This window comes from Narcine bancroftii, chromosome 3 (genome assembly GCF_036971445.1).
Source record: "Narcine bancroftii isolate sNarBan1 chromosome 3, sNarBan1.hap1, whole genome shotgun sequence".
Taxonomy (NCBI): Eukaryota; Metazoa; Chordata; class Chondrichthyes; order Torpediniformes; family Narcinidae; genus Narcine; species Narcine bancroftii.
In genome coordinates, this window is record NC_091471.1 from 62,723,189 (window position 1) to 62,750,610 (window position 27,422).

Here is a 27,422-nt window from a genome sequence, read left to right on the forward strand (position 1 = left end):
TGTATCTACCTAAATAGACATTTGTTTCTGAATAAATGTTCGATAGTTTAAGAAACAAAAAAAAAGATATAATCTATCTTGAAAAGAGTTGGAGATTTAAAACTGAAGGCCATGAAATTTCAGTATAGTTTCACCTCCGTGTGTTACCTTTTCTTGCGTTGGCCACAAATAGAGTTGAGAAGCAATTTTCCACTGACACAGAGGGAACAGCACTCAGTAGGTTGCTTTCTTTCCAATTTTCCTCGGCTTTACTTTTGTCTTTCTTATCCCAGTGGAGGCTGTTGGCACCTCCCTGGGATATGATTCAATCGCCATCAAAGTGCAAACAAAAATTTATTGGAGGAACTCAGCAGGTCATATTGCATTCACAGGTAGAAATTGTCAGTCAGTGTTTCACATCTGAATCCTTTATCGAGACTAAATAGAAAAGAGGTGGGGGGGAAATCCTGTGGGAGGGGCCGAGGAGTGTTAGGGTCTAGGGAAGGTGTGAGAGTTAGAGAGACAGATAGAAAGAGAAAAACCACTATGGAGTGGAGGTTGAAGAAAAATGAACACAAGTACAGAAGAAGGTAGAGAAGAGATGGAAACAGTGGTCAAGATGGGGATTGGGGTTCCTGAAGGTGGGTAAATCTGTGTTCATGCCATTAGGTTTAAGGTTATCCAGGAGGATTGTGATTTGTTGTTCCTCAAGTTTCCGTTTGGCCTTATCCTGACAATGGATGATTCCAAGGACAGATACATCATAGGAATGGTTGGGAAAGTTAAATTGGTTGGCTCGAGAAAGCTTAAGCTTAGATTCACTTAGAGTGTATGGCAATCTGGGTGCTTGGCAATCTGTCATCCAGTTTGATGTCTTAACAGGTTCAGTCTGAAGGTGGGGTAGCGAAGTGCAATGGACCACTATAATTGTGCTCCTATGGAATTTAAATACGGTTGCCAAATTTTCAAAAAATTGTTATACTTTTTTCTAAAGTTGGAAGTAATTTTCTCCAGGGAAACATGGCTTTGCATTTCTTGATCCAGTGAGTAATGCTCAGACAGGAATCAGATTTCCAGGTAACCGCTGTGCACTTCTTGGGCTCTGCCAATGTGATCATTACGAATTGGATTTGAAATTTGGGCAGGTTCATTGTAAGTCTTTTGTCCATTGTTTCCCAACAGAAACAACTCTGGATCCTGTGGGAATTATTTACCTATATTTTTTCTAGGACTTGGCCTAGTTCCACCCAGAAGGGTCTCATCTTGGTACATGTCCAGGTTTCTTGCTCAAAGGTTCCTGTCTCAATGCCATATTTAAAGCATTGGTCTGATAATTCTGGTATAGATCCGTTCAATTTTTGCAGTGTTAGGTACAGCTGGTGTAGATAGTTATATTGTATCAGCCAACTGAAAAACCTCACAAAGATAAGCGTATACAGAGCCGTTGTCATACCCACACTCCTGTTCGGCTCCGAATCATGGGTCCTCTACCGGCACCACCTACGGCTCCTAGAATGCTTCCACCAGCGTTGTCTCCGCTCCATCCTCAACATCCATTGGAGCGCTTACATCCCTAACGTCGAAGTACTCGAGATGGCAGAGGTCGACAGCATCGAGTCCACGCTGCTGAAGATCCAGCTGCGCTGGATGGGTCACGTCTCCAGAATGGAGGACCATCGCCTTCCCAAGATCGTGTTATATGGCGAGCTCTCCACTGGCCACCGTGACAGAGGTGCACCAAAGAAAAGGTACAAGGACTGCCTAAAGAAATCTCTTGGTGCCTGCCACATTGACCACCGCCAGTGGGCTGATAACGCCTCAAACCGTGCATCTTGGCGCCTCACAGTTTGGCGGGCAGCAACCTCCTTTGAAGAAGACCGCAGAGCCCACCTCACTGACAAAAGGCAAAGGAGGAAAAACCCAACACCCAACCCCAACCAACAAATTTTCCCCTGCAACCGCTGCAATCGTGTCTGCCTGTCCCGCATCGGACTTGTCAGCCACAAACGAGCCTGCAGCTGACGTGGACTTTTTACCCCCTCCATAAATCTTCGTCCGCGAAGCCAAGCCAAAAAGATCAGCCTATACCGCGCATTAATGATTGCAGTTATGCTGATCCAACACAGGTCAGACCAGCACCTCTCGTCAATCGTTATTCCTAAGTCCAACTCCCACCTCTGCCTTGATTTGTGAAGACTTGGAGCAAGAAATAAATTGCCGAGATGAATTTACGCCTGTTCCCACTTCGAATCATGGCCGCTATGTCACTACACATTGGTAGTGACCTGGTTGGACCTAATTTGTCCTGCAGAAAAGATCTTATCTGAAGGTAGCAGTTGAATGTCTTATTTGATAAATCATACTTGTGCCTGAGTTGTTCAAACAACATTAGCTGCCCCCATTTGTAACAGTCCTCTATATCCCTGATGCCATTACAACGCCAGGTGTCCAGGATCCTGATACCTACCATCAATGGTATTAATCTATTTGGAGTTGGGGCAGTTTTTTTGGTCAGCCCCCCTTTGATTCTAATATTGGTTAATTTTATTCCAATTGAAGATCATTTGTTTTACTGTAGGGCTGCCTGTTTTCCCACATAACAATTTGCATTCCATTTACAAATAAAGTCCTCTGCTACCTTCCCACCTACCCTGTATAGATCAATTTATGCCCAGGATGGTACACCTCCCCCCTCAAAGAGTTAGGCGATGTGTCTCTACTGGGTTGCCCAATAGTATTTCTTGAAGTCTAGCATTCGTAATCTGCCCAGACTGTAATCCCAGGTCAAATTTTCCATCAAGCCCCTGGCTACTTTTCCATTCCATAGAAATGCTCTTATTCATGAGAGCAAATTTTGGAAGAATCCCCGGGACAAAGCCATGGGCAGTTTCTGAAGCCTCAGCAACACATTCATTTTAACACAGTTGACCCTGCCCACTAAATTATAGGCAGGGTCATCCATCTACTTAAGTCCTTCTCAATTCTCCCAAGCAAATGGGTATAATTTAGTTTGTATAAATTATTCAAGTTATTGTCTATTCTGACTCCTAGATATTTGATCCCGTTTTGTGGCCACTTTAAATAACTCTTTTCTTGATATTGACTCTACTTCCCCCTTAGTAGGTCACCAAGTTCAGTCTTAATTAGGTTGGGCAATGTGCATGTAAAGCTCTGCCTCACCTGGAAGGTCTGTTTGTAGCCCTGGATGGTGATGAGGGTGGAGACGTAGGGACAAGTTTTGCACTTTCTGCAGCAGATGTGGCTAGTGAAGGGATCACACTGAAGTTGGCAGACGTGTTGGAGGGTACTGTGTTGGATGCAGAGCCTGGTGAGGTCGAAAGAGATATTGTCCTTATTCTGCCTGGAGGGTGGTGGGATGAGACCTGATATACAAGAAATGGACCAGATACAGGTGTAGACTGAATCGATGACCGTAAAGTGGAAATCAGCATTTATTAAAGGAGGAGGACATTTGGGCCAGCCTGGAGTGGAAGGCCTTATCCTGACAACAGTTGCAGTGAAGGTAGAGGAACTTACAAAACACAACGGAAGAGGTTTAATCCAGGTAGCTGTGTGAGACATTAGTTTGTATTAGGTGTCTGTGGATAGTTTGTCCACTGAAGTGGAGACAGAGTGGATTAAGGAAAGGAAGAGTGCTACAGAAATGCAGCAGGCCATGTGGCATTCATAGAAGTAAAAGGCAATCAATGCTTCTGGCCTGAGCCCTTCATTAGGAATGTGGAAAAACATGTGGACACATGAATTAAAAAGGTGAGGGGGGGGGGGAAGAGTGAAGAGGAGGAAGGGAAGGGGAGGAGCTCAGATGAACAGGTAAGAGATGATAGGTGGATACAGGTGGGAAGGCAGAAGAGAAAGAACCTTTTGAAGTGAAAGGGGAGAGGATAGAGGACTAAGAGGATCCAAGGGCTCAGGCCCAAAAAGTCGATTGCCTTTTTCTTCCTATGAATGCTGTGTGACCTGCTGAGTTTCTCCAGCATTTTGGGGGATTGCAATGGAACTCAGCATCTATATATCCTCTTGTTTAACTCCATCATTATAGGTTGCAGTATCTGACCTAATGATTAAGATTGTCTTCTAATAATTTGATAAGCAGCAGGTTATCAAGAAGGCAAATGGAATGTTGTCCTTCATTTGCTAGAAGGATTGAAATTAGGAGCAGGGAGGTTATGCTGCAACTGTACAAGGTACTGGTGAGGCCGCATCTGAAGTACTGCTTGCTTGCAGTTCTGGCCCCTTACTTGAGGAAGGATGTACTGGCTTTGGAGGCAGCACAGAGGAACTTCACCAGGTTGATTCCAGGGATAAAGGGCATATGAGGAGGGATTGAGTCGTCTGGGACTGAATTCGCTCAAATTTAGAAGAATAAGACGGGATCTTCTAGAAGCATATAAAATTATGAAAGGCATTGATAAGATGGAGGTAGATAAGTTGTTTCCATTGGTGGGGAGACCAAAACTAGGGGTCATTGCCTTAAGATTCAGGGAAGTAGATTTAGGACAGATGAGAAGGAACTGTTTTTCCCAGTGGGTGGTGAATCTATGGAATTCACTCCCCATTGAAGGAGTGGAGAGGACCTCTGTAAATATATTTAAGGCGTTTGGATAGATTTATGCATAGTAGGGGAATAAAGGGATGTGGGGGAGGGGGGAAGTCAGGTAGGTGGAGATGAGCCTATTATCAGATCATCTATGATCTCATTGAATGGCAGGGCAGGCTTGATGGCCAGATGGCCTGCTTCTGATCCTGTTTCATATGTTCTTATGTGTCAAAGAAAATCTGTTGCATTTCTGTAATATTCAATCAGTGTCAATTGGGGTCTGTTTTAAAAAGTTTTACTGCTGCATACATTTGCAGATTGTATTGAAATTTCAACTGTAATTAGCAGTGCCTGTGTCTAGTCTGCCAGAGCATGGTTTCTCAGTTGTATGTGTCAGTTTGAAAGGATCATTGCTGCCTAGAATAAAGAAGAACATACAAAATGTGACTGAAGGTCAAGGCACGAAGTATTTCTGTCAAATTTAAATTGTAGGTTTTCTGTTAGAGTGATTTATTTCATTTTTGTTGGTAATATAGCACCCATTTTCATATATTAAAAAGTGCATTGAACATACCTCTCGTGAAGAGACCTAATTCCTCTGTGACTGTCAGATTTCTTTTGAAGATCAATCTTTTTAGTGTAATGGAGAATTATGATGAAGAAGCACAGAATTGTTGATGATTCTATCATTGCTCCACTCATTCCCTCGGGTATAAAATATGTCACAAAGACTATCTCCAGGCAGATTGAGATAGGAGCAGAAGTCCAGCGGCAGACTCCACTTCAGTAAGCCAACTGTAGTTGCAAGAATTAATCTGAGTTTTCGACTGAATTTCTAGCTTTTGGAGGTGTCACGTTGGCTGGCATACTAAAATGTAATAAAGGTTCAAAATGTATTTGGAAGACTGTCTTGTAGAGATCGTTCCATAGCTAATACATGAATAGCACGCTGAGAACATCCAGGAAATAAATAACTGAATGATGCAGTTGAAGATGTAATTAGCATAATGAACTGAGACAAGTGGATTGTCACTGGGGTACTGGGACCAGTAGCTATCACTTATTCTGGATATATTTATTAGCTGCCAATTTAGGGTAGTTGCCAATGTTAAGCAAATAATGCTAAAATGTAGTTGATTATGTTTAGAATTAATGTTAAAATCTTTTCTATAAACCAATGTCCAAAGTTGATCTGTTGTCTCTCAATTGTTAGAAGATGTAGTGGGTCACAAGCTGTTATTAGAGGTTCTTATGGTGTAACTATGGTTCCTATGGTGTAACTATGGTTCCTATGGTGTAACTATGGTTCCTATGGTGTAACCATGGTTCCTATGGTGTAACCATGGTTCCTATGGTGTAACCATGGTTCCTATGGTGTAACCATGGTTCCTATGGTGTAACCATGGTTCCTATGGTGTAACCATGGTTCCTATGGTGTAACCATGGTTCCTATGGTGTAACCATGGTTCCTATGGTGTAACCATGGTTCCTATGGTGTAACCATGGTTCCTATGGTGTAACCATGGTTCCTATGGTGTAACCATGGTTCCTATGGTGTAACCATGGTTCCTATGGTGTAACCATGGTTCCTATGGTGTAACCATGGTTCCTATGGTGTAACCATGGTTCCTATGGTGTAACCATGGTTCCTATGGTGTAACCATGGTTCCTATGGTGTAACCATGGTTCCTATGGTGTAACCATGGTTCCTATGGTGTAACCATGGTTCCTATGGTGTAACCATGGTTCCTATGGTGTAACCATGGTTCCTATGGTGTAACCATGGTTCCTATGGTGTAACCATGGTTCCTATGGTGTAACCATGGCTCCTATGGTGTAACCATGGCTCCTATGGTGTAACCATGGCTCCTATGGTGTAACCATGGCTCCTATGGTGTAACCATGGCTCCTCTGGTGTAACCATGGCTCCTCTGGTGTAACCATGGCTCCTCTGGTGTAACCATGGCTCCTCTGGTGTAACCATGGCTCCTCTGGTGTAACCATGGCTCCTCTGGTGTAACCATGGCTCCTCTGGTGTAACCATGGCTCCTCTGGTGTAACCATGGCTCCTCTGGTGTAACCATGGCTCCTCTGGTGTAACCATGGCTCCTCTGGTGTAACCATGGCTCCTCTGGTGTAACCATGGCTCCTCTGGTGTAACCATGGCTCCTCTGGTGTAACCATGGCTCCTCTGGTGTAACCATGGCTCCTCTGGTGTAACCATGGCTCCTCTGGTGTAACCATGGCTCCTCTGGTGTAACCATGGCTCCTCTGGTGTAACCATGGCTCCTCTGGTGTAACCATGGCTCCTCTGGTGTAACCATGGCTCCTCTGGTGTAACCATGGCTCCTCTGGTGTAACCATGGCTCCTCTGGTGTAACCATGGCTCCTCTGGTGTAACCATGGCTCCTCTGGTGTAACCATGGCTCCTCTGGTGTAACCATGGCTCCTCTGGTGTAACCATGGCTCCTCTGGTGTAACCATGGCTCCTCTGGTGTAACCATGGCTCCTCTGGTGTAACCATGGCTCCTCTGGTGTAACCATGGCTCCTCTGGTGTAACCATGGCTCCTCTGGTGTAACCATGGCTCCTCTGGTGTAACCATGGCTCCTCTGGTGTAACCATGGCTCCTCTGGTGTAACCATGGCTCCTCTGGTGTAACCATGGCTCCTCTGGTGTAACCATGGCTCCTCTGGTGTAACCATGGCTCCTCTGGTGTAACCATGGCTCCTCTGGTGTAACCATGGCTCCTCTGGTGTAACCATGGCTCCTCTGGTGTAACCATGGCTCCTCTGGTGTAACCATGGCTCCTCTGGTGTAACCATGGCTCCTCTGGTGTAACCATGGCTCCTCTGGTGTAACCATGGCTCCTCTGGTGTAACCATGGCTCCTCTGGTGTAACCATGGCTCCTCTGGTGTAACCATGGCTCCTCTGGTGTAACCATGGCTCCTCTGGTGTAACCATGGCTCCTCTGGTGTAACCATGGCTCCTCTGGTGTAACCATGGCTCCTCTGGTGTAACCATGGCTCCTCTGGTGTAACCATGGCTCCTCTGGTGTAACCATGGCTCCTCTGGTGTAACCATGGCTCCTCTGGTGTAACCATGGCTCCTCTGGTGTAACCGGAAGCAGATAAATATTGTAGCTCTGTCAACTTTAGTAATCTGAGTTTGTTCACTTGAAAATGTCCACCAGCATAGTAGGTATTAGTCAACACAATCTTCAGAGATTCTTTGTAGTCTGATGAGCAATCTTCACCCTAGCTCTCCGAATGTCTGATGGCTTCAGCAGGTAAAGGCTTCTTCTATGTTTCCCCTATTGCTATTTGCCTCCCGCTGATCTGATAGAATTTTAAATACGTTCAGCAAACCAGAAGTGTGAGCTCTGCTCAGTTAAACCTGCCAGGTGTTCAATCCCTGTTAATTAAGTGTAAAACTTATTCTTATGGGGCTTGCTGGTGCTCTCATAGGACTTCTTTAAAATACTGGAAAATAGTTGGTAATTGAAACCAACAACAGGGATATATTGTGAAATGATAAACTGTTGGAGTAAAGAACAACACACAAAATGCTGGAGGAACTCATTAGGTCAGACAGTGTCCATGGAAGGTCATAGATAATCAATGATTTAAGGCAAAATCTTTCATCAGAAGGAAGCAAAACACAATTGAGTGTCTGAATAAAAGGTGATGGGAGAAAAGTGGAGGAGCACAGGTGTTACATTACATCTGCTGTACTATTCCCTCAATATTCTCTTTCTAGTCTGTTGCAATGAAATCCATTCCTTAGCTCTCTTGATTCTCTGGAGTCAGAGAGTCACAGCAGGGAAACGATCCCTTCAGCCCAACTTGTCTATGCAGATCAAAACATTCACCTAAGCCAATCCCATATGCCTGTGTTTGACTCATATCCATAAACTTTTCATTTGCATTTATCTATCTAAATGTCTTTCAAAAGTTACAATCGAATTATGGCAGCTTGGCAAATATATCTACCACCCACTGTGTGAAAAATTTGCCCATGAGATCCTCTATAAATCTTTCCCTTTCACCTTAAATCCACACCCTCTAGTTCTATGTTTCCCCACCCCGTGCGGAAAAAATGGGTCTATTTACTTTATCTATGCCCCTAGCGATTTTATAAACCTCTAAGGCTTCCCGTCCCTGGTCTCCTTTACAGGGAGAAATCAGGCCTTTCTTTATAACTCAAGCCCACCAGTCTTGTGAATGTTTTCAGGGTGGGAGGACCCAGAACACAGGGAGAAAATTCATGCAGATTACGGAGAGAACTTACAAACACTTTACAGAGATTCAAACACGGGTTGCTGTCACTATAACAGTGTTAGGCTAAGTGCACACCTTGGCATTTCTGAACCTTTTCTGGCTTTGATCTTGTGTTGGTGCTTCCCTGTGTCATCTTTTCCCTAACTCTCTGTGTGTGTGTGTGTGTGTGTGTGTGTGTGTGTGTGTGTGTGTGTGTGTGTGTGTCTCTCTCTCTTCCCTTTTCCCTCTTGTCTTCTTTCACAGAGCTAATGTCAATTCTCACCTCTCCTCTTATCATATACAATTAAAACCTTTTGTTGGTCTGGATTCCTTCTCCAGGCAGTCTTTATTCTGATGCCTTCCTTCCTGTTGTTTGCATATTTCTTGAAGGGCTCAGGCCAGAAACGATGGTAAAAAAATCTTTACCTCCTATGGACACTTCGAGACCGACTGAGTTCCTCCACTGTTTCTGCATGTTTTCACTTCATGTGCTCCCTGCTCTAGCCATCCAACATTTCTAGCCTGGTCTTGAATCTGTTCACAGCCTTGCATATCTGAATACACATTTTCAGAATTAACTCCATCCCTCCAGCTGAACTCCCAAATTCCACAAATGATTCAATCTCTGAAGTGTGGCACTTCAAATCTTCACAATGGAAATGTTCTGCGAGCACTCAAAGCTCTGTCAATTAAGTATCAAATTCTCCTTGCTCTTGTTTGCATATTGGTTTTATTGATTTATTTCTAGGTGGGTTGTAAAGCATCAAAATGCATTCTCTAAGTTTCCTTATGTGACAATGAGTTAGAATAACCTATTATTTTCTACCACAATCAGGTCTTTGTAAACACTTTCCTTGACTTCCTGCATTCTTTTGGCAAATTACCTGCTTGGAAATCTAATGACTCTGATGTCTTTATTTCTTGAGGTATTCACCATCTCCATTGATTCACATAACTTACATTCTCTAGTTGATAATCTAATTCAAGTATGGTGTAAATTTCATGTTTTATCAACAGGCACTTTCTTCTTGTAGAGTAAGTTGTAATATGGTATTTCTAGCTTTCCACTAATTGGAGCAATGCAGCTCTGCCCTAAAAGCTCGCTGAGACCCCTCTCAATCCTTGCATTATTCATCAGTTCATTGCATCATTAATCATATGTAATTGATTGTGCTGCAATTCCTATATTTGTTGAATGTGATTGGATTACTTTGGACATTATAGAAAGTAAACAGTTTTCACATTAATCTTCAGATTAGTTTGTGTATTAAAAATGAATTCAAACTACTTTTAATTTTGTTATTATAGAATTGAGACTTGCAAGCAAGTTAGTGCAACTTGGTTTATGAGTTCCCAAGTTGAAAGAACTTTTTTCCCCCTCCCCAAGGGGTTTATTTTTGTGGCTACAGCTTGGATGTTAACCTAGTTGAGCAGATCGACTGCTCTGCTGTCCCACTGATCTCACAAAGAGGGAAATTCTGTCTGGTCTTCAAAGTGTTGTCAAGTTGGGGTTGGAACTATTGTATATAATACGTTATTATCAAGCAAATCATCACATAGTCTAAGTGTAATTCTGTGGTGGCTGTACAGAAAACATAATAGTAATATGTTTGCCTTTTCGATTGGAACTGAAGAAAATGAGCATTACAGAGGAAATAGTGAGCCATGGAAAAGTTTTTAGGTCTTTCAAAATAATTGATTGCAGATTTTGGTGAACAATTAAATGGCGTCTACAACCATCTGTTTCCTTCTCCTGGGTCAGTATTTTATTCACATATATACTTCCCATAGTGCACATGGTAATAATTGGAATTTATTTAAAGTGCTAGAAATTCTAATTAAGTGATCTAAAAACACGGTTTTATTAATTATTCTGTTGGGTGAACTTTACAGATCAGGGTTTTCTGGTTGCTGCTCTGCATTGCCTCCAGGATAATGTCTAAGAGAACAACTGTAACCTCTGTCTCCCTATCCTAGTATATGATAAAGTGGGTGGTCTTGACAGGAAAATTGATGATACTCCTTCCTTTGGGTGCTATGGTTAGCATAGTGGTTTAGTGCAATCCTATTACAGGGCCAATGACCAGGGTCTGTAAAGAATTTGTATGGTCTCCCAGTGACCACATGGGTTTCCTTCAGGTCCTTCAGTTTCCATCCATGTTAATTGGTCACATGGGCGTTTTTAGGTGGTGTGGGCTTGTAGGTCAGAAGGACAATTATATATCTCTAAATTTGGAAAGTGCAGTATGTCTCTGGTAGAAGGGACTTACTTGGAGAGTAAAATCACTCCTGACAAAATTATAAAAATAAGTTCATTGGTGAGATCTGAGAGTGAAGATGAGAATGTTAACATTGAATGCAAAGCGAGAAGGGACCTAATGTATGTCATTGATGTGATTCACAGTGGGCAGGACTTGGAAGTACTGGATATCAGACTGAGAGCTCTGAATCTATGTGAGTTTGTGCGGTACTGAGCTGAAAAAGTTAGATAGAAATCCATTTAAAATATTAAGCAAGCAGGGTACTAAATGTTGAAGCAATGGTGGTCATGGTATCCATAAGTAATGAATGGTAAATTAATTATAAACCATGTTTTAAAAATGATGTGATGTCTCCTTACTCAGCTGTATACTCCAGAATTGTACGGTTACTGGACACTGTATGCTACGTTCTATGTATCCTCTTCCTGAGTACTTTTCAAAGTTTTTGTCTGAATTGATTCTTTTCACATGATGGAAAGACCTGCAGAGCTATGGAGATGTATGAAGCAAAATATTTGCACCAATTGTAACACTTTCAATTCTTAACATGCCCTTTTTAAAACAACTAAGTTTTGTATTGTTTTTGCAAGAGTCAAGTGCATCTGCTAGAATGTTCGGCATTCTCTAAGTTAATAAGAGCAATATTACTGTAATGCAGTTTCACTGCACTTGGTAGTTAATAGAACAACCTTCACTGCAGCTATCCTCCAGTGACATCCAGGCAGCTGTGCATGAGGGAAAGGCTGCATGCAAGTAATTTCTGACCTGACTTCTCAAATGTTCCTTGTCAACAGAGTATCACTTCAAATCTTAAATAAAGTGAGAATGTAATGTACTACTGCTAGTTCTCCTGAGGCTCTCCCCGTGATAACCAGAAATAACAAGGGCTTAAATAAGGAGCATTATGGACTATTAAACGCCTTTCACCCCATTCCTAACTGGATGAGTGGAGTGCCAGCAACTCGTAGGAAGCTTGACATCGTCCAGCATAAAGCTGCCTGTTCAGAATCCAAAACATAACTTATTGTCATGAACAAGTCATGAAATTCTGTGTTTTGCAGCAGCATCTTGGTGCAAACATTCATATTATAACTATTTTTTTCTTTGGCTTGGCTTCGCGGACGAAGATTTATGGAGGGGGTAAAAAGTCCACGTCAGCTGCAGGCTCGTTTGTGGCTGACCAGTCCGATGCGGGACAGGCAGACACGATTGCAGCGGTTGCAAGGGAAAATTGGTTGGTTGGGGTTGGGTGTTGGGTTTTTCCTCCTTTGCCTTTTGTCAGTGAGGTGGGCTCTGCGGTCTTCTTCAAAGGAGGCTGCTGCCCGCCAAACTGTGAGGCGCCAAGATGCACGGTTTGAGGCGTTATCAGCCCACTGGCGGTGGTCAATGTGGCAGGCACCAAGAGATTTCTTTAGGCAGTCCTTGTACCTTTTCTTTGGTGCACCTCTGTCACGGTGGCCAGTGGAGAGCTCGCCATATAATACGATCTTGGGAAGGCGATGGTCCTCCATTCTGGAGACGTGACCCATCCAGCGCAGCTGGATCTTCAGCAGCGTGGACTCGATGCTGTCGACCTCTGCCATCTCGAGTACCTCGACGTTAGGGGTGTGAGCGCTCCAATGGATGTTGAGGATGGAGCGGAGACAACGCTGGTGGAAGCGTTCTAGGAGCCGTAGGTGGTGCCGGTAGAGGACCCATGATTCGGAGCCGAACAGGAGTGTGGGTATGACAACGGCTCTGTATACGCTTATCTTTGTGAGGTTTTTCAGTTGGTTGTTTTTCCAGACTCTTTTGTGTAGTCTTCCAAAGGCGCTATTTGCCTTGGCGAGTCTGTTGTCTATCTCATTGTCGATCCTTGCATCTGATGAAATGGTGCAGCCGAGATAGGTAAACTGGTTGACCGTTTTGAGTTTTGTGTGCCCGATGGAGATGTGGGGGGGCTGGTAGTCATGGTGGGGAGCTGGCTGATGGAGGACCTCAGTTTTCTTCAGGCTGACTTCCAGGCCAAACATTTTGGCAGTTTCCGCAAAGCAGGACGTCAAGCGCTGAAGAGCTGGCTCTGAATGGGCAACTAAAGCGGCATCATCTGCAAAGAGTAGTTCACGGACAAGTTTCTCTTGTGTCTTGGTGTGAGCTTGCAGGCGCCTCAGATTGAAGAGACTGCCATCCGTGCGGTACCGGATGTGCGGCCCCGGCCTCGGTCGAGTGAGGCAGACGGAGGCCCCGGTCCGGGCAGTATGGACCGACCTAGGAGGGGAGGCAGGCCCCTCCAGCCCGGGTAAGAAACCTGCATAGGAGAAGGCCACTCCGATATAAAACCTACGACCCAAGGACCTCGCTGCCACGCCCCTGCTTGCTTGGCCACGGCACACGATTATAACTATAAAAAAAGTGAAAATAACAGTGTACGAAAAGTAAGGCCGTGTCAATGGTTCATTGATTATTCAGGAATCTGATGGCAGTGGGGAAAAATCTGTCCTTGTGCTGTTGCGTTCTCGTCTTTAGGTTTCTGTACCTTTTATCTGATGGTAGCAGAGTGAAGAGGGCATGACCTGGGTGGTGGGGGGTCTTTGAGGATAGAAGCTGCTTTTTTATGACACCACCTCATGGAGATGTCCTCGATGGAGTGAAGTCTGGTGCCTGTGATGTCACAGGCTGAGTTAACAACCCTGTGGAGTTTATTCTTGTCCTGAGAGTTGGCACCTCCATACCAGGCAGTGATGCAGCCAGCCAGAATGCCCTCCATGGTACACCAGTAGAAGTTCACTAGAGTCTTCAGTGACATACTGAATCTCCTCAGACACCTCAAAAGTATAGCCGCTGGTGAGCCTTCCTTGTGATTGCATCAACATGGTGGCTACAGGGCAGATCCTCGGAGATGTTCTCACCCAGGAATGTGAGCTCTCAATGAGGACTGGGTCGTGTTCCCCTGGATTTCCTCCTGAAGTCCACAATCATCTTCTTGGTTTTACTGACATTGAGCACAAAGTTGTTGTCATTACACCATTCAATGAGCTGATCTATTTCCCTCCTGTCCGCTTCCTCATTGCCATTTAATATGGTTAATTGGTCACACGGGTGTTTTTAGATGGTGTGGGCTTGTAGGCCAGAAGGGCAATTCTATATCTCTAAATTTGGAAAGTGCAGTATGCCTCTGGTAGAAGGGACTTGGAGAGTAAAATCGCTCTTGTCAAAATTATTAAAATAAGTTCATTGGTGAGATTGCCAAACTTGTAGATGGCATTGGAATTGTGTCTGGCCACATAGTCAGTGGTGTATAATGAGTAGAGCAGTGGGCTAAGCATGCATCCTTGGGGTGCACCTGTGTTGATAATCAGTGAGGAGGAGACATTTTTTCCAATTTGTACGGACTGTGGTCTTCCGATGAGAAAGTCAAGGATCCACTTGCAGAGGGATGGGGGTGTAAAAGTCAAGGATCCATTTGCAGAGGGATGGGGGTGTATAGAGGTCTAGAGTTTGTAGTTTCTTGACCAGCACTGAGGGAATAATGTTATTGAAGGCCAAGCTGAAGTTGATGAAGAGCAACCGTATGTATAAATTGCTGTTTTTGAGGTGATCCAGAGCTGAGTGGAGAGCCAGCGATATTGCATCTGCTGGGAAGTGATTGTGATGAGAGGCAAATTGCAGTGGGTCAAGACATTTACTTAAGTATGTGTTATTTCTGGCTATGATCAGCGTCTCAAAGGACTTCATCACAATAGAAGTTAGCACTATTGGGTGGTAGTCATTGAAGCAGCCCACACTACTCCTCCTGGGTACTGTGATGATTTATGCCCTTTTGAAGCTGGTGGGAACCTCTGATGGCCACAATGAGAATTTGAAATGTCCATGAACACTCTTGTCTAGTTGGTTGGGGCAGATTTTCAGCACCCTGCCAGGTACGCCATCAGGGCCTGACATCTTGCAAGGGTTCACCCTCTTGAACGATGTTCTGATGTCACCGTCAGTGACTGATATCTCAGGGTCTTTATCCTTTTCAGGGATTCTAGTAGGCACTTTTTGGTTCTTCTTCATAAAGCAGGAATGGAAGGTGTTCAGCTCATTGGGTAGTGAAACATCACACCCATCTATAGTGTTCACCTTTGCTTTGTAGGATGTAATGTCCTGCACTCCCTGCCATCGCTGGCGTGTATCTGTTCTGTCTCTTGCTTCCTCCAGAATTGCCACTTTGCTTCAGGGATGGCCTTCCGCAAGTTGTAACAGGACTTCTTGTAAAGATCCCAATCCCGGACTTAATGCCCTTGTTCTCATCCTCAGCAGGTTTCAAATTCTCTGATTCATCGAAGGCTTCTAGTTGGGGAACACATGGTATTTGCATGTGGGGACACACTCATCCACGAAGATCTTGATGAAGTCAGTGCACCTGGTGCATATTCATTCAAGTCTATGGATGAGTTCTTGAATATGTTCCAGTCCACTGATTCAAGGCAGTCCTGCAGATGCTCTTCCTCCTCCCTCAACCATCTTTCAACTTTCACCATCTTCACCACTGGTGCTGTGGTCTTCAGTCTGTTTGTATGCTGGGAGCAGAAGTACAGCCAGGTGATCAAACTTGCCAAAGTGTTAACATGGTTTGGCATTCTTCATGGTGGTGTAGTAGTGGTCAAGTGTGTTGGTTCCCCTGGCCCAACATGCAATTGTGTTTGACTGGCATGCAATCAGTCACCGAATATTTATTCCCACCACACCCATGCACAGTGCTTGCCGTGTGTATCATCTGCAAAAAAGCTCTGCAGTCACTCACATATTTGTGACCTCTACCTCCAAGAAAGATGAAGGTGTCACATGCTGGGGAATACCGGCACCTACATCTTCCCCCCCCCAAGTCGTGCACCATTCTGTCTTGGAAGCATATCACCAGTCCTTCATTGTCAATTGTTAACTTCCTCCCAGTGGCATCCTGAAGTACCCACAGTAGAGTATCTAGGCAAATGACCAAGACATTCTTAAGGGCAATTTTGGATGTGATGTTGGCATTACTGAAAACATTCAGGTCCCAAAAATGAATTTTAAACAGTTTCTTTCCAACAACTATCAGGCTCTTGAACCTTCCCCCATTCCACTATTCATGGATTTCTCACCACATTTTTTTGCATTTGGATAAGGGTAAATATGTATTTATTATCCGTCTTTTGCATTCTTGTCTCTTTTTAAGATTCAATTCAAATTATGTATACCATTGCAGTTGTTTTTTTTTTTAGAAACACCTATTTAGTTGCAGCAGGAAAGAATTTTGGTGCATATGTACATAGTACAATGTATATAGCAATAAAGTCATTATTGTTAAAAATTGTTTGGAGCTTTGCCATTTCTGTTGATGCTGGGAAAACAGCAGACATATTAACATGGTTCATGACAAAAATTTGGGTTAAATTTCACAAATGGTGTGATCTCAGAATGGTCATTAAATAAATTTACTCTGGATAAAAAGTATTTTGGATCAGGTAGTGCTGAATATATCAGAATTACATGATTCAGTTTCTAAGCTGTCATGTTTATGTATACACTGTTCTGCTTTGCTTATTTCAAAGTATTACTCTATTTGTGAGCATTAAGTCGAGCTAAGTACTGAGAAAGCCAAATTCTACATGACTGAAATGGCACCAAATTGAGCATGTTTTCTTTGAGACAGATTTGCATTGTACGATAGTGCATAGAATTGTAATGCATTGGTGAAACTTACATAATATAACATGCTGTTCATGGAATTGATCACAGTCGAGTTTCTAGGCAGATGTTGCCACAATTACATTGAGTTATATTTTTTCTTGAGAAAGACTTGACAATGCTGGAGGTGGACCGATAACTGTCCATTTGTATCCCATTGCTCAATACTACCAAATGGAAGAGGAAGCAATTATTCCCTTATAGAAAATCCTGGTGCTTTTTTCAACAGATAACTTACCAGATTATAATGGCTTGACTTCGCAAATGAAGATTTAGAAAGGGGGCTGTCCACATCTGCTGCAAGCTCAAAGGTGGTTGACGAGACTTGTGTGGTACCGACGTGCCCGGCTACAGCACCTGCAAGGAACATTCTGTTCTGAGTTTGGTGCTGCTGTATCACATATCTTCCTCTATCTCCTTTTGTCCTCAAGGCCAGCCTTGAGGAGGAGACAGACTGGTAAATGGTGTGCTGCCAGGCCACATGCTCAGAGGCTAGAGCAAACCATTGACACTGGTCAATGTGACAGGTACCAAGAGATTTCTCTTTTGGAGCCCCTCTGTCACTGTGGCCACTGGAGAGTTTGCCATATAGCACAATCTTGGGCAGGCGATGGTCCTCCATCCTAGAGACGTGCCCTGCTCAGCATAGCTGCATCTTCATCAGCATGGTCTCAAAGCTGTTTGAGGACTTCTATGTTGATGACAAAGTCACTCCAATGGATGATGAGGATGGTGCAGAGGCAGATTTGGTGGAAGCGCTAAAGGAGTTGTAGGTGGTGACGGTAGGTGACCCGCAACTTGGAGCTGTACAGGAGGGTGGTCAGTGGCTCTTTACTTACTGATTTTTCTGCCTTTCATCAGCTGCTTTTTGTTCCTGATGACTTACCAGATCATTACAAGGGATAAAAGCATAGCTAAATATTTCTTCAAAGTTGTTCATACTTCACAATTGTAATCTCTGCAGTTGGAAACCAAATAACTGGATTTATCATTTCTATTGTTTCCATAGAAAGTTTGGGGCAAATTCCAAATCCATTCTCCAATTGTAATATTCTTCAGTGTTAAATAATACATCAACCTGTACCAAACACCCCATACACAGAACCAAACATTAGCCCCATCACACTGGCACTTTAAAAAACCACCAATCTACCAGTTAACATGCCAGTGTGAACGCTTGCAAACCAGCATGCAGGCTATGAGGTCACCCTGGTGATGAACTGCCTAGGGAGGATGTATCATCGCCGATTCATTTTGTATCAGCATACTGGTTAGCTCAGTGTGAAAGGGGCAGGGGTTATGCAGGACATCACTGCTGGAGAATAGGTGCCCCTTTGCTCTGGGATGGTGGGTGGTGAGAGTGAAAGGTGCAGAGAACCGGTTAATATTGGTCCAGTGAATGGCAAAAGTGCTATTTTGAACTGGTTCATTGAACAGCCAATTTACTGGTTAGCCCCTATGAATGTATGGTGAGGTTTTAGTAGTGGATAGGTTCACACACCTTAGGCCCTTTCAAACTGCCATGTAAAATGGGGTTAACACCAAAGTTAGGATGGAGAAAGCAAAGAGAAAAAGAGAATCTTGACTATCATGAACCACTTGATGCTCCAGCATCCCTACACCTCTGTCACCTGTGCAAAAGGAACATTCAAACCCAGATGCGTCCAATCAACCAACTTCATACATATCACAGCACTGAAGACTGGATCGTTGAGAATAAGTGACAGTAGAGGATCATCACAGAACTCCCTCCTCCCTCATATAACCATACAACCATTTACGGCGCGGAAACAGGCCATGTCGGCCTTTCGAGTCTGTACCGGTTGACCAGGTAGAATGTAAAAAAGAACCTACTTCCTATGAAACCTAAAACACCAGAACAGGAAAGAAAGTTTTGTAGACAAGACCTAATTAATTAACCAAAAATAAAATATTCAAATAAAAAGAATGTTTTTTTTTCAAACTCTATCCCATCACCATACACATTCATTCCCTCCACCATCAGAATGTATGTAGTGCCATCTGCAGCAGCTCATCTGGGCTATTGGGACATCATCTCCTTTGTCCCTTTTTGTACAGCCCTCTACTGTGATATCGTCAGCAAATTAGTAAATGGTGATGTTGTACAACCTCTATCTGGTGCAAGGTGGGTTCCAAACTTGTAAAATTATAAAATTTAAATTGTTCTTTTAAATACTTCTGTTACTCTGCTTGGATGTACTGATAGGTGAGTTAGGTTTGAGTTACAGGGAAAGGTTGTGCAGACTCGAGCTTTTTTCTCTGGAGTGTAGAAGATTGAGGGGGGTCTTGATAGAGATGTTTTAAGATTTTAAAAGGGACAGAGTAAATGTAGATAGGCTTTTTCAATTAAGAGTGGGGGAGATTCAAACTAGAGGGCATGGTTTAAGATTGAAGGGGGAAAATTATAAGGGGAACATGAGGGGAAATTTCTTTACGCAAAGGGTGGTAGGGATGTGGAATGAGCTTCCGGCAGAAGTGGTCGAGGCGGGATCATTGATTACATTTAAGGATAGACTGGATAGTTACATGGAGAGGAGAGGACTGGAGGGGTATGGACCGGGTGCTGGTCAGTGGGGAGGGTGGGGATTTGTTACGGCATGGACTAGTAGGGCCGAACTGGCCTGTTCTGTGCTGTAAGTGGTTATATGGTTATATAAATAATGGCAGTTCCCAGCTTTCTCCCTCAATAAATTTGAACATTTCTGCCCATTTCCTAATTTGTGCGAAGCATTTTACACACTTACCCTGTACTTATTAACTTGTAGATATGGCTGAGTAATGCACGTGCTCAAATTCCTCTGGCTGTCCTCCTCTCAACACTACTCCTCTAAGGTTTTCCAGACGTACAACCCTTTGAGACTGAGAACAGGAAATGCTTGAAATGCTCAGCAGGTCGTCAGTTGCATCTGTTGGGTGAGAAACAGGATTCACTGTTTCATGTTGATAACCCTTCATTAAAATTAAGAAGGATTAAATATTCTGAAAAAAGGTCACCAATATGAAGATTGAACTTTGTTCCTCTCTCCGAAATGATGTCTGATCTAGAGTATAGTCATAATTTTCAACGGCAATGAAACAGGCTCTTTGGCCCAGTGTCCATGCCAACCAACCTAGTCCCATTTGCCTGCATTTGGTCCATTTCCCTCTAAATGTTTCCTGTCCATCGACTAGCCTAAATGTTTTTTGAGAGTTATAATTGAACCCAGTTCAACCACTTCCTCTGGTAGCTCCTTCCAGCATTTTGTGTAGGTATTTCAGATTTCTAAAATCTGCAGAATTTTTATTTTAATTATTTGAGAACTCTGTGTTCTGGCTGATTGAGCATCCAGGAGTTCCTTTCCTCAGTCACTGGCAGTCATCTCTTTGACTGACTCAATGTCGTAATCCTCGTTTCTTAATCCATACCATCAAATGACCTCTCACGTCTCCTTTCAAGCCAAGTCAAGTTTATTATTATCTGATTGCACAAGTACAATCCAATGAAACAGAGTTCTTCATCCTCTGTGCATAACATGCAGACACACAACCAAACAAAACAGACAAATAGGACAAGGATTCATATGTATAAATAAACATTGTTTCATAAATATGAAAATTTTGGATGGTTAGTGGGAGCAGGTCTTTTGATCGTTCAGCATTCTCACTGCCCGTAGGAAGAAGCTATTCCTCAGCCTGGTGGCGCTGGCTCTGATACTCCTGTATCTCTTCCCTGACAGGAATAGCTGAAAGATGCTATGGGGAGGGGGGGGGGGGGGGGTGGTCCTCAATGATTTTGCCCATCCTCTTCAGACAATGATCCCTTTAGACTGTGTCAATGGGGAGGGGAGGGAGATTCCAGTGATCCTCTCTGCCACTCTTATGGTCCTATGGATTGACCTCCAATCCATTTCTCTGCTTCAACTGTACCACACTGTGATGCAGCCGGCCAGGATGCTCTCGATCGACTTCCTGTAGAAAGTTGACATAATGGTGGCCAGTAGCCTTGCCTGCTTCAGTCTTCTCAGGATGTGCAGTCACTGATGCACCTTTTCCTGACTAGTGGGGAGACGCTGTTAAAGATATTCTTTACTAAGGTTTCCCTAACATGTCATGTGGCTGTGCATCAGATTTTGTCAGATAATGTATCTCTGAAGTCTGTTAAAAATCGATGTAATTTTGTCTGTAAACCGATGCATCTTTCTCACCACTGGGAAACAGTAAACAGTGTGAACATGTAGCAAGAATGTGGCATAAGTTCTAACAAAGTAAGGACTGCACCCTTCTGAATTACTGAAATACATTCTGATTGGGTAGGTATTGTGATCCCATGCATGTGGGGTGAAATATTTCTAGTGACAGTGGAAAATCAGGACAGGCACAAAATTGAACTCTCTACCTATTTGTGTAACTCAGAATTTAACCTGCCAAAGAAACACAATGCTTCTTTTAATTTATTCAAGATGCAAACATTTATTTAATGAAGGGAATCTGTTTTCATTACAGTTACCTGGCTGACCAATGCTGGAATGGCGGATGTGTCTACCTGATCATGCTCCGTCGGATTAAACGCAAAGCTCCTCTTCCTCCTTCCAATGACAACAATGTTGAACCCAAGACTAGCAACAATGCCAGTGATCCAAGCCGAAGTCCCGGACAAAATGGAAAACGGAGCCGAAAGTTTGGTGTTGTCTCCCGTTCTTCCCTCAATAGGGACAGCCGGGAGAGCCATGACTCTGAAAACGAGAATGGATACCATCTGGAGCCTGAACATTCAAAAGTGGAAGCGATGGAGCCGAATTGTGCTCCAGAAGGCACGAATGCCTCTGATGAGCAGGATATAGACAAGCAGCTTCCTAACGGGACTTGCACCCTATCATCAGGACCCCACAGGACAAGACTTTGCGAAACTGGGAAAGGGGACTCTAAGCAGAGTGAACGCTCTGCTCAGGTAACATTGACTTCAATGCTTTCCTTTTGGAAAATATGGTGGAAAAAGATTCAAATATTTATTTGAATGTCCTCTGTTCATCTTGGTGTTTTATTGTTTTCTTAACTACTTCATTGCATCAACCAAATAGTCAACAAATTAAATTGAAACTATTGGTGCTACCGCGACTTCTTTGGTTGCCAAGAAAATCTGCAGGTTTTGGGGTCAAGTACAATAAACAAATCTGGGGAAACTCAGCAGATCACGCAGCATTCACAGGAAATAAAGGATAACTAACAATTCGGGCCTGGGCCCCAGTCTTGATAAATGGATGCTGTGTGACCTGGTGAATTTCCCCAGCACACCTTCTTAGACATTGCCCTAGTTATCTCACAGGCCGGGTAAATATCCAAGTCCTTCTTGACCACCTCACTTACTCGCTTAGCTAGCAATTATACTGCAGGATCAACCTTTCCTTCTGCCAAGTCATTCCCCAATAATATTGAAACTCCAGCCACTGGTAAGGTTGCCCTAACCCCTATGATAACCAGTTCATTGACTAAATCTGATCTTAGCACTATTCGATGCAAAGGAATAGGTTCCCTCCACAGTAGGTGCCTGCGCGCTGGAAAAGATGTGTCATCAGTCATGACCCTGAATGCAGTTTGCACTAGATGCCCAGTTTCCAGCATGGCAACAAGGCTTCAGATGGCATAATACTGGTCATAGCAGTGAGATGCCAGTCGTTGGTTTCTAGCTGTCAAACCTATTTCTTAAATTTGAATGTTCATGAATACCATTGATATTCAAAATATTCTCAATTAATCATTCCTCTGGAAAGATTTTAAATGCATTACCAGTCTCGATGAAGGGTTTTGGCCCAAAATTGCAACCATTTTTTTTTAACTTCTACTGATGCTGCTCAACCTGTTGATTATTTTTAGCTCAGATCCCAGCATCTGAAATTTCCTATGCACCTTCCATCAAATCTATTGCTTTCCTGACGACTCTGATGCAAAGTGCCTTTAGAGAGGTTAATCATTTCATTTTTGTTAGGTTTGAAGCTTGAATTCATTTCAAATTGTAATTGATCTCTTAAGTAGACATCATTTATCTTCAGAACTGTTATTCTTCAGAATTGTATTTCTTTTTAATTATTGTCGAGATGTAAAGCAAAGATGATTTTTGATGTTCTTCGTTCTATTCCTCAATGCATTCTTTTGCCATAATTCACAGTCCTGCAATGCCCATTAAAATCAATAGGATCCTGAGATTTTGAGCAATTTCAAGAATGGAAATGCTGATGAATCTCAGCAAAGTGGGTTTCACCTCAATAAATCTGAGATGTTCATGATTGACATCATGTGATTTACTGCTACTTAAATGTTAAATCCTGTTGATATTGTTTGGAATTGTTAGTATTAGTCAGAGAGAGACCAAAGTGAGCAAATTAATAGCACTCTTATTTGTCCAACTGGCTTTGTTCCAGAAACCTAGTTCTTCTGCCCCCTGCTGGAGCTTCTGATGGACTTGCTTCAAATTGGGCATTGAAGAAGCAGGACGGAAACACAATAGGCTGCAGATGCTCTGATTGTAGTAAACACACTGAAATACTGGAGGAACTATAGGTGACAAAGATATCTTGTGATATTTCAGATCTGAGCCCTCCTTTAAGGAGAAATCAGAAAAGGCAGAAGCAGGATATATCACAAAGCCTCAATAGGGAGGAATCCAGACCAACACAAGGTGTTAATTGGATATGATAAGGGACTAGGTAGAATTTATCATGTCTGTGCAAAAGGAGACAAGGAATGGAGAGACAACGGGGAAGAAGGGGTAGGGTGGGGGGGTGTTGCTCGTCCAATTTACGGGTGGTCTAAGTCTGGCAGTACGTGAGACCTTGGACAGACATGTTAGCAAGGGGATGGGATGGAGAATTGAAATGGGTGGCCACTGGGAGATCCATGTTATTGAGGCAGGCAGATCTAAGGTGCTCAACAAAGTCTGCGTCCAGTCTCTCCGATGTAGAGGAAACCACAGAGGGAGCACAGATATGGTAGATGACCCCTGCAGATTCACAAGTGAAATGTTACTTCAATTGGAAGGACTGTTGGGGGCCCTGAATGGACGAGATGTGCAAGAGGTGCATCTCGTGCCATCAAAGGGGACGATTGGTGGGGAGGGAGGCGTGGACAATGGAGTCTTGGAGGGAGCAGTCCTTGCAGAAGATGGAGAGGGGAATGGGTGTCTAGTGGTGGGATCACATAGTAGGTGGTGGAAATGGCAGAGGAGGATGTGTTGGATGGTGGGGTGGTGGGAAAGGACAAGAGGAATCCTGTTTTTGTTGTGAGTGGGGGCAGAGTGGGCTAGGGCAGATATGTGAATAATGGAGGATATGGGTGAGTGCCAAGTTGATGGTGGTAGAGAGAAAGCAACGTTGTTTGAAGAAAGAAGACATTTCTGATGATCTGGCATGGAAGTTTTCGTCCTGGGTGCAGATGTGACAGAAACAGAGGAATTGCATGAAGCAGAAATCAAGGCCAAGCCTTCTCACTACTCAGGCATTGAGTATTGTAGTCCAACAGTCAGCATCACCACTGCAGCTGCAAATGAAATTTTTATTCCATTTTGTTGGCTGTATTCTTTAAAATTAAAGACAAGTAATAACTGAAATTAGTCTATGAGACAGAAACACAGAATACAATTTGTTCATGTTAATAAAGTATTAAACTTGGTGGGAATACAAGCACCCAAGGATTTATTTTGTGACTGTATATAATGTATCAATGCCATTTGTAGTTTAAGAATTATTCGAGCAAATGATTGTATATTTATAGCATGCTGATGGATAAATGCAGAGGAGAAAAGGCCATTTTGTTACAATGGACCTTTCAGGAAACCATTTCTTTCCTGTTAGCTGATGACATGAATTGTTCTTTGTAGGAGAGGTCAAAACAATTCAAGGCATGTTTTTGCAGGTGATGACTGATGGCATCCACTGTGTCCAATCCTGGGTGCCATTCATTATTGAAATATAAAGCTGATAACTGTTTCTCTCGACTTGACATTAAGTCCACAACTTGTTATCTCGAAATAACCCATCCTGTCAAATGAGTTTTTAATTTTTCTCTATCTTCAGTGTTTTATAATGAAGAAATGTGAGTTATCAAATAAAAATAAAAATAAATGCATATATTCATTGTTATTCCCTTCTGATTTTTTTTTTGTTTTTTGTTGGGTATCTTTAATCTCTAATTCCTGAGAATTAATCCTCAGAAAATATAGAAATCTACTGGAAAAATTGTCCGTTAAATTGTCCTGAACTATCTTCTTATATTATATTGTCATATAAACTGTAACATGAATGGAAATAGTATTGTGGCATTCATTTAAAAAATGATGGTAATGTCATTAAAGCCCTTGTAGCACACATCTGTTTCTCACAATTTATCAGGATCTTAAGTGGTCAATATGTTCTATATCAGCACACTGGTAATTTTTGCTACTGGGTGTAAGCCAATTTATCTTTAATGGAGAAGTACACCCTCTTCAATTTAAAAGCTATTTTGATTATATTTTCAGTGTCTAGGTATTTGGAAGTTATTTTGTACTCTGGGCATCTCCTTTTGTACATTTAGATTTGGCTACACAAACTTGCCTCACTTGTGGTTAACACAGGGATAAATGGGTTTGACACCTGCTTGAATTCCATTTGAATCTCCTGCCAAGAAATGAAAGTCCAGTGTACTTACCCCACCGTATCATTCAACTCTCTTTTTGAGTTTTTTTGGAAGTATATTTAACATTCAGTTTTGTGTTTGTGCCATCTAGAAGGACAAAGATAATGTCTCATTAGTTGCCATGAGAGATCCTGAATGGTAGTGGGTTGTATGCAAAAACAGCAGAAGATCCTCCAGGTACTCGAGGTCAGCCAGCAGCTCTAGAAATAGAGTCAGTCTTTCAATCAATGACATTTCATCAAATTAATTTGATAGATTTGTGGAGTTTGATTTAATGTAGAAGTGATCTAAAGAATTATTTAAATTCTTAAATAGATGATTTCAGAATTTTTAATAAAAATGGAAAACTAGGAAAAATACCAAGGATTTTATTGCCTTAAATGTGCATTTTTATCAGCTTACCGTACTGATGTTTTAAATTCTCTATCAAGCCAGGCATGTCATGTCATGTGGCCCTTCAGTTCAAATCAAAGAAAATGCACATCTGTTCTGATATCAAGTTAAATGCAAAGTAATTTTGGCAGTCTACTTTTATAAAATAGTTTGGCTACTGAGCTTCCCCTATTCTTAAAACCTCAGCTCACCGTGTCACTGAAAACAACTCAAATTTGGTGAAACTAGTTGTTCGCAGTGAGTCTGAGATTTTCCAACCAGAGCAGGAAACCTGGAGCACACTTCTGAAATTTCAGATTGCTTATATAAATCACACATATGAGGTGCACCTGGACTTCTGATTCACGGTTACCAATAAAATCTTTGGTATTTCTCTTGGTTCCATCATATTTTATATGAAAGCATCTATAGAAAATCTGCAGGAAAAGCTTTCAAAATCCCTTTGATTAGCTTCATAAATATATCAAATTTTATTCCACATAACAAGCCTTTCACAAATACTTCTTAGGTTTTTTTGTCATCTCTCGATCTAATCAGTTGCAGTCTTTTCACATAAGACCCTAATTTAAGTTTAGCTGTGGAAAATGGCGCACTCTTTTTAAAAATGACCAATTTATGCCCTTCTCAAACGAATAATTATGAAGTTATGTTGGTTGGTGAAATTTCTTAACACTTGGAGTGGGATTGCAGAACTGTCTTTTCATTATTTAGTCAGTGAGTCATTGTTTTACAGCACAGAAACAAGCCTTATTGCCCAACATGTCCATGCTAATCAAGTCTACACAGCTACCATATTTGACGCATTACCCATTAGGCTGAAGCCTAGGGGCCCCGAAGGTAAGGAGGCCCGTTTATGATTTGATTGATCACCCGATGTGCCAATGAAGCACTGTTATTTGTGTGGAGGCATGACGTATGGCCAATAAAAGTGGACGTTGGGGGGTGCAGGGGTGGTAACATCATGTAGTCAGTGATGTGAATAGAGACCAGTAGCAACTGCTGGCTTGAGAATAAACACCATAATGACAGTAGCCATAGACACTGTTACCCATCAACAGATCAAACCCAGAGCAAGGTGAGTACTGCCACTCCTTTGGAATTAAGCCACAGTTGCATCCTGGAGTGGGTGCCTCTGCTGTGAGCAGGGATGGCGGTGGTCTCTAACGTCCCTTGGGAGCCATGTGCCACCCTGCTCTGTGTTTACTGTGTCTGCTCAGTGTGCATGTGCGGTGGTAGGCCGAGAGGAGGATTCAAAGTCGGGTGTCAGGAGCTCTGGTGTGCAGTAGGCCAAGGGAGGGTTTGGAGTTGGACGTCAGGAGGTCTGGTAGTAGGCTGAGGGGAGGGTTTGGAGTTGGGTGTCTGGATCTCCGGTGTGCGGTAAGCCAAGGAGAGGGTTCAGAGTTGGGACTCGGGCATTGGGAGCTCCAGTGTCCAGAGCTTCCTACGCCCAACTCCAAACCCTCCCCTCAGCCTACCACATACCAGAGCTCCCGACACCCAACTCCAAACCCTCTTCTCAGCCTACGACCAGAGCTCCTGATGTCTGACTCCAAACCCTCCCCTTGGCCTACTATGCACTGGAGCTCTCGACACCTAACTCTGAACCCTCCCCATCCC

The 27,422-nt window shown here is 42.9% G+C and overlaps 1 protein-coding gene across 2 annotated transcripts in view; it reads left to right on the plus strand.

Moving 5' to 3' along the window:
* pdzd2 (PDZ domain containing 2) overlaps positions 1-27,422 on the plus strand; it is a 284,865-nt gene that overhangs the window by 109,838 nt on the left and 147,605 nt on the right. For both annotated transcript variants that reach the window (XM_069924184.1, XM_069924185.1), the window contains exon 2: positions 21,249-21,693. In XM_069924184.1, the coding sequence (XP_069780285.1) occupies positions 21,295-21,693 (399 nt within the window). In that variant the 5' untranslated portion in view covers positions 21,249-21,294. The remainder of the gene's footprint in view (positions 1-21,248; positions 21,694-27,422) is intronic.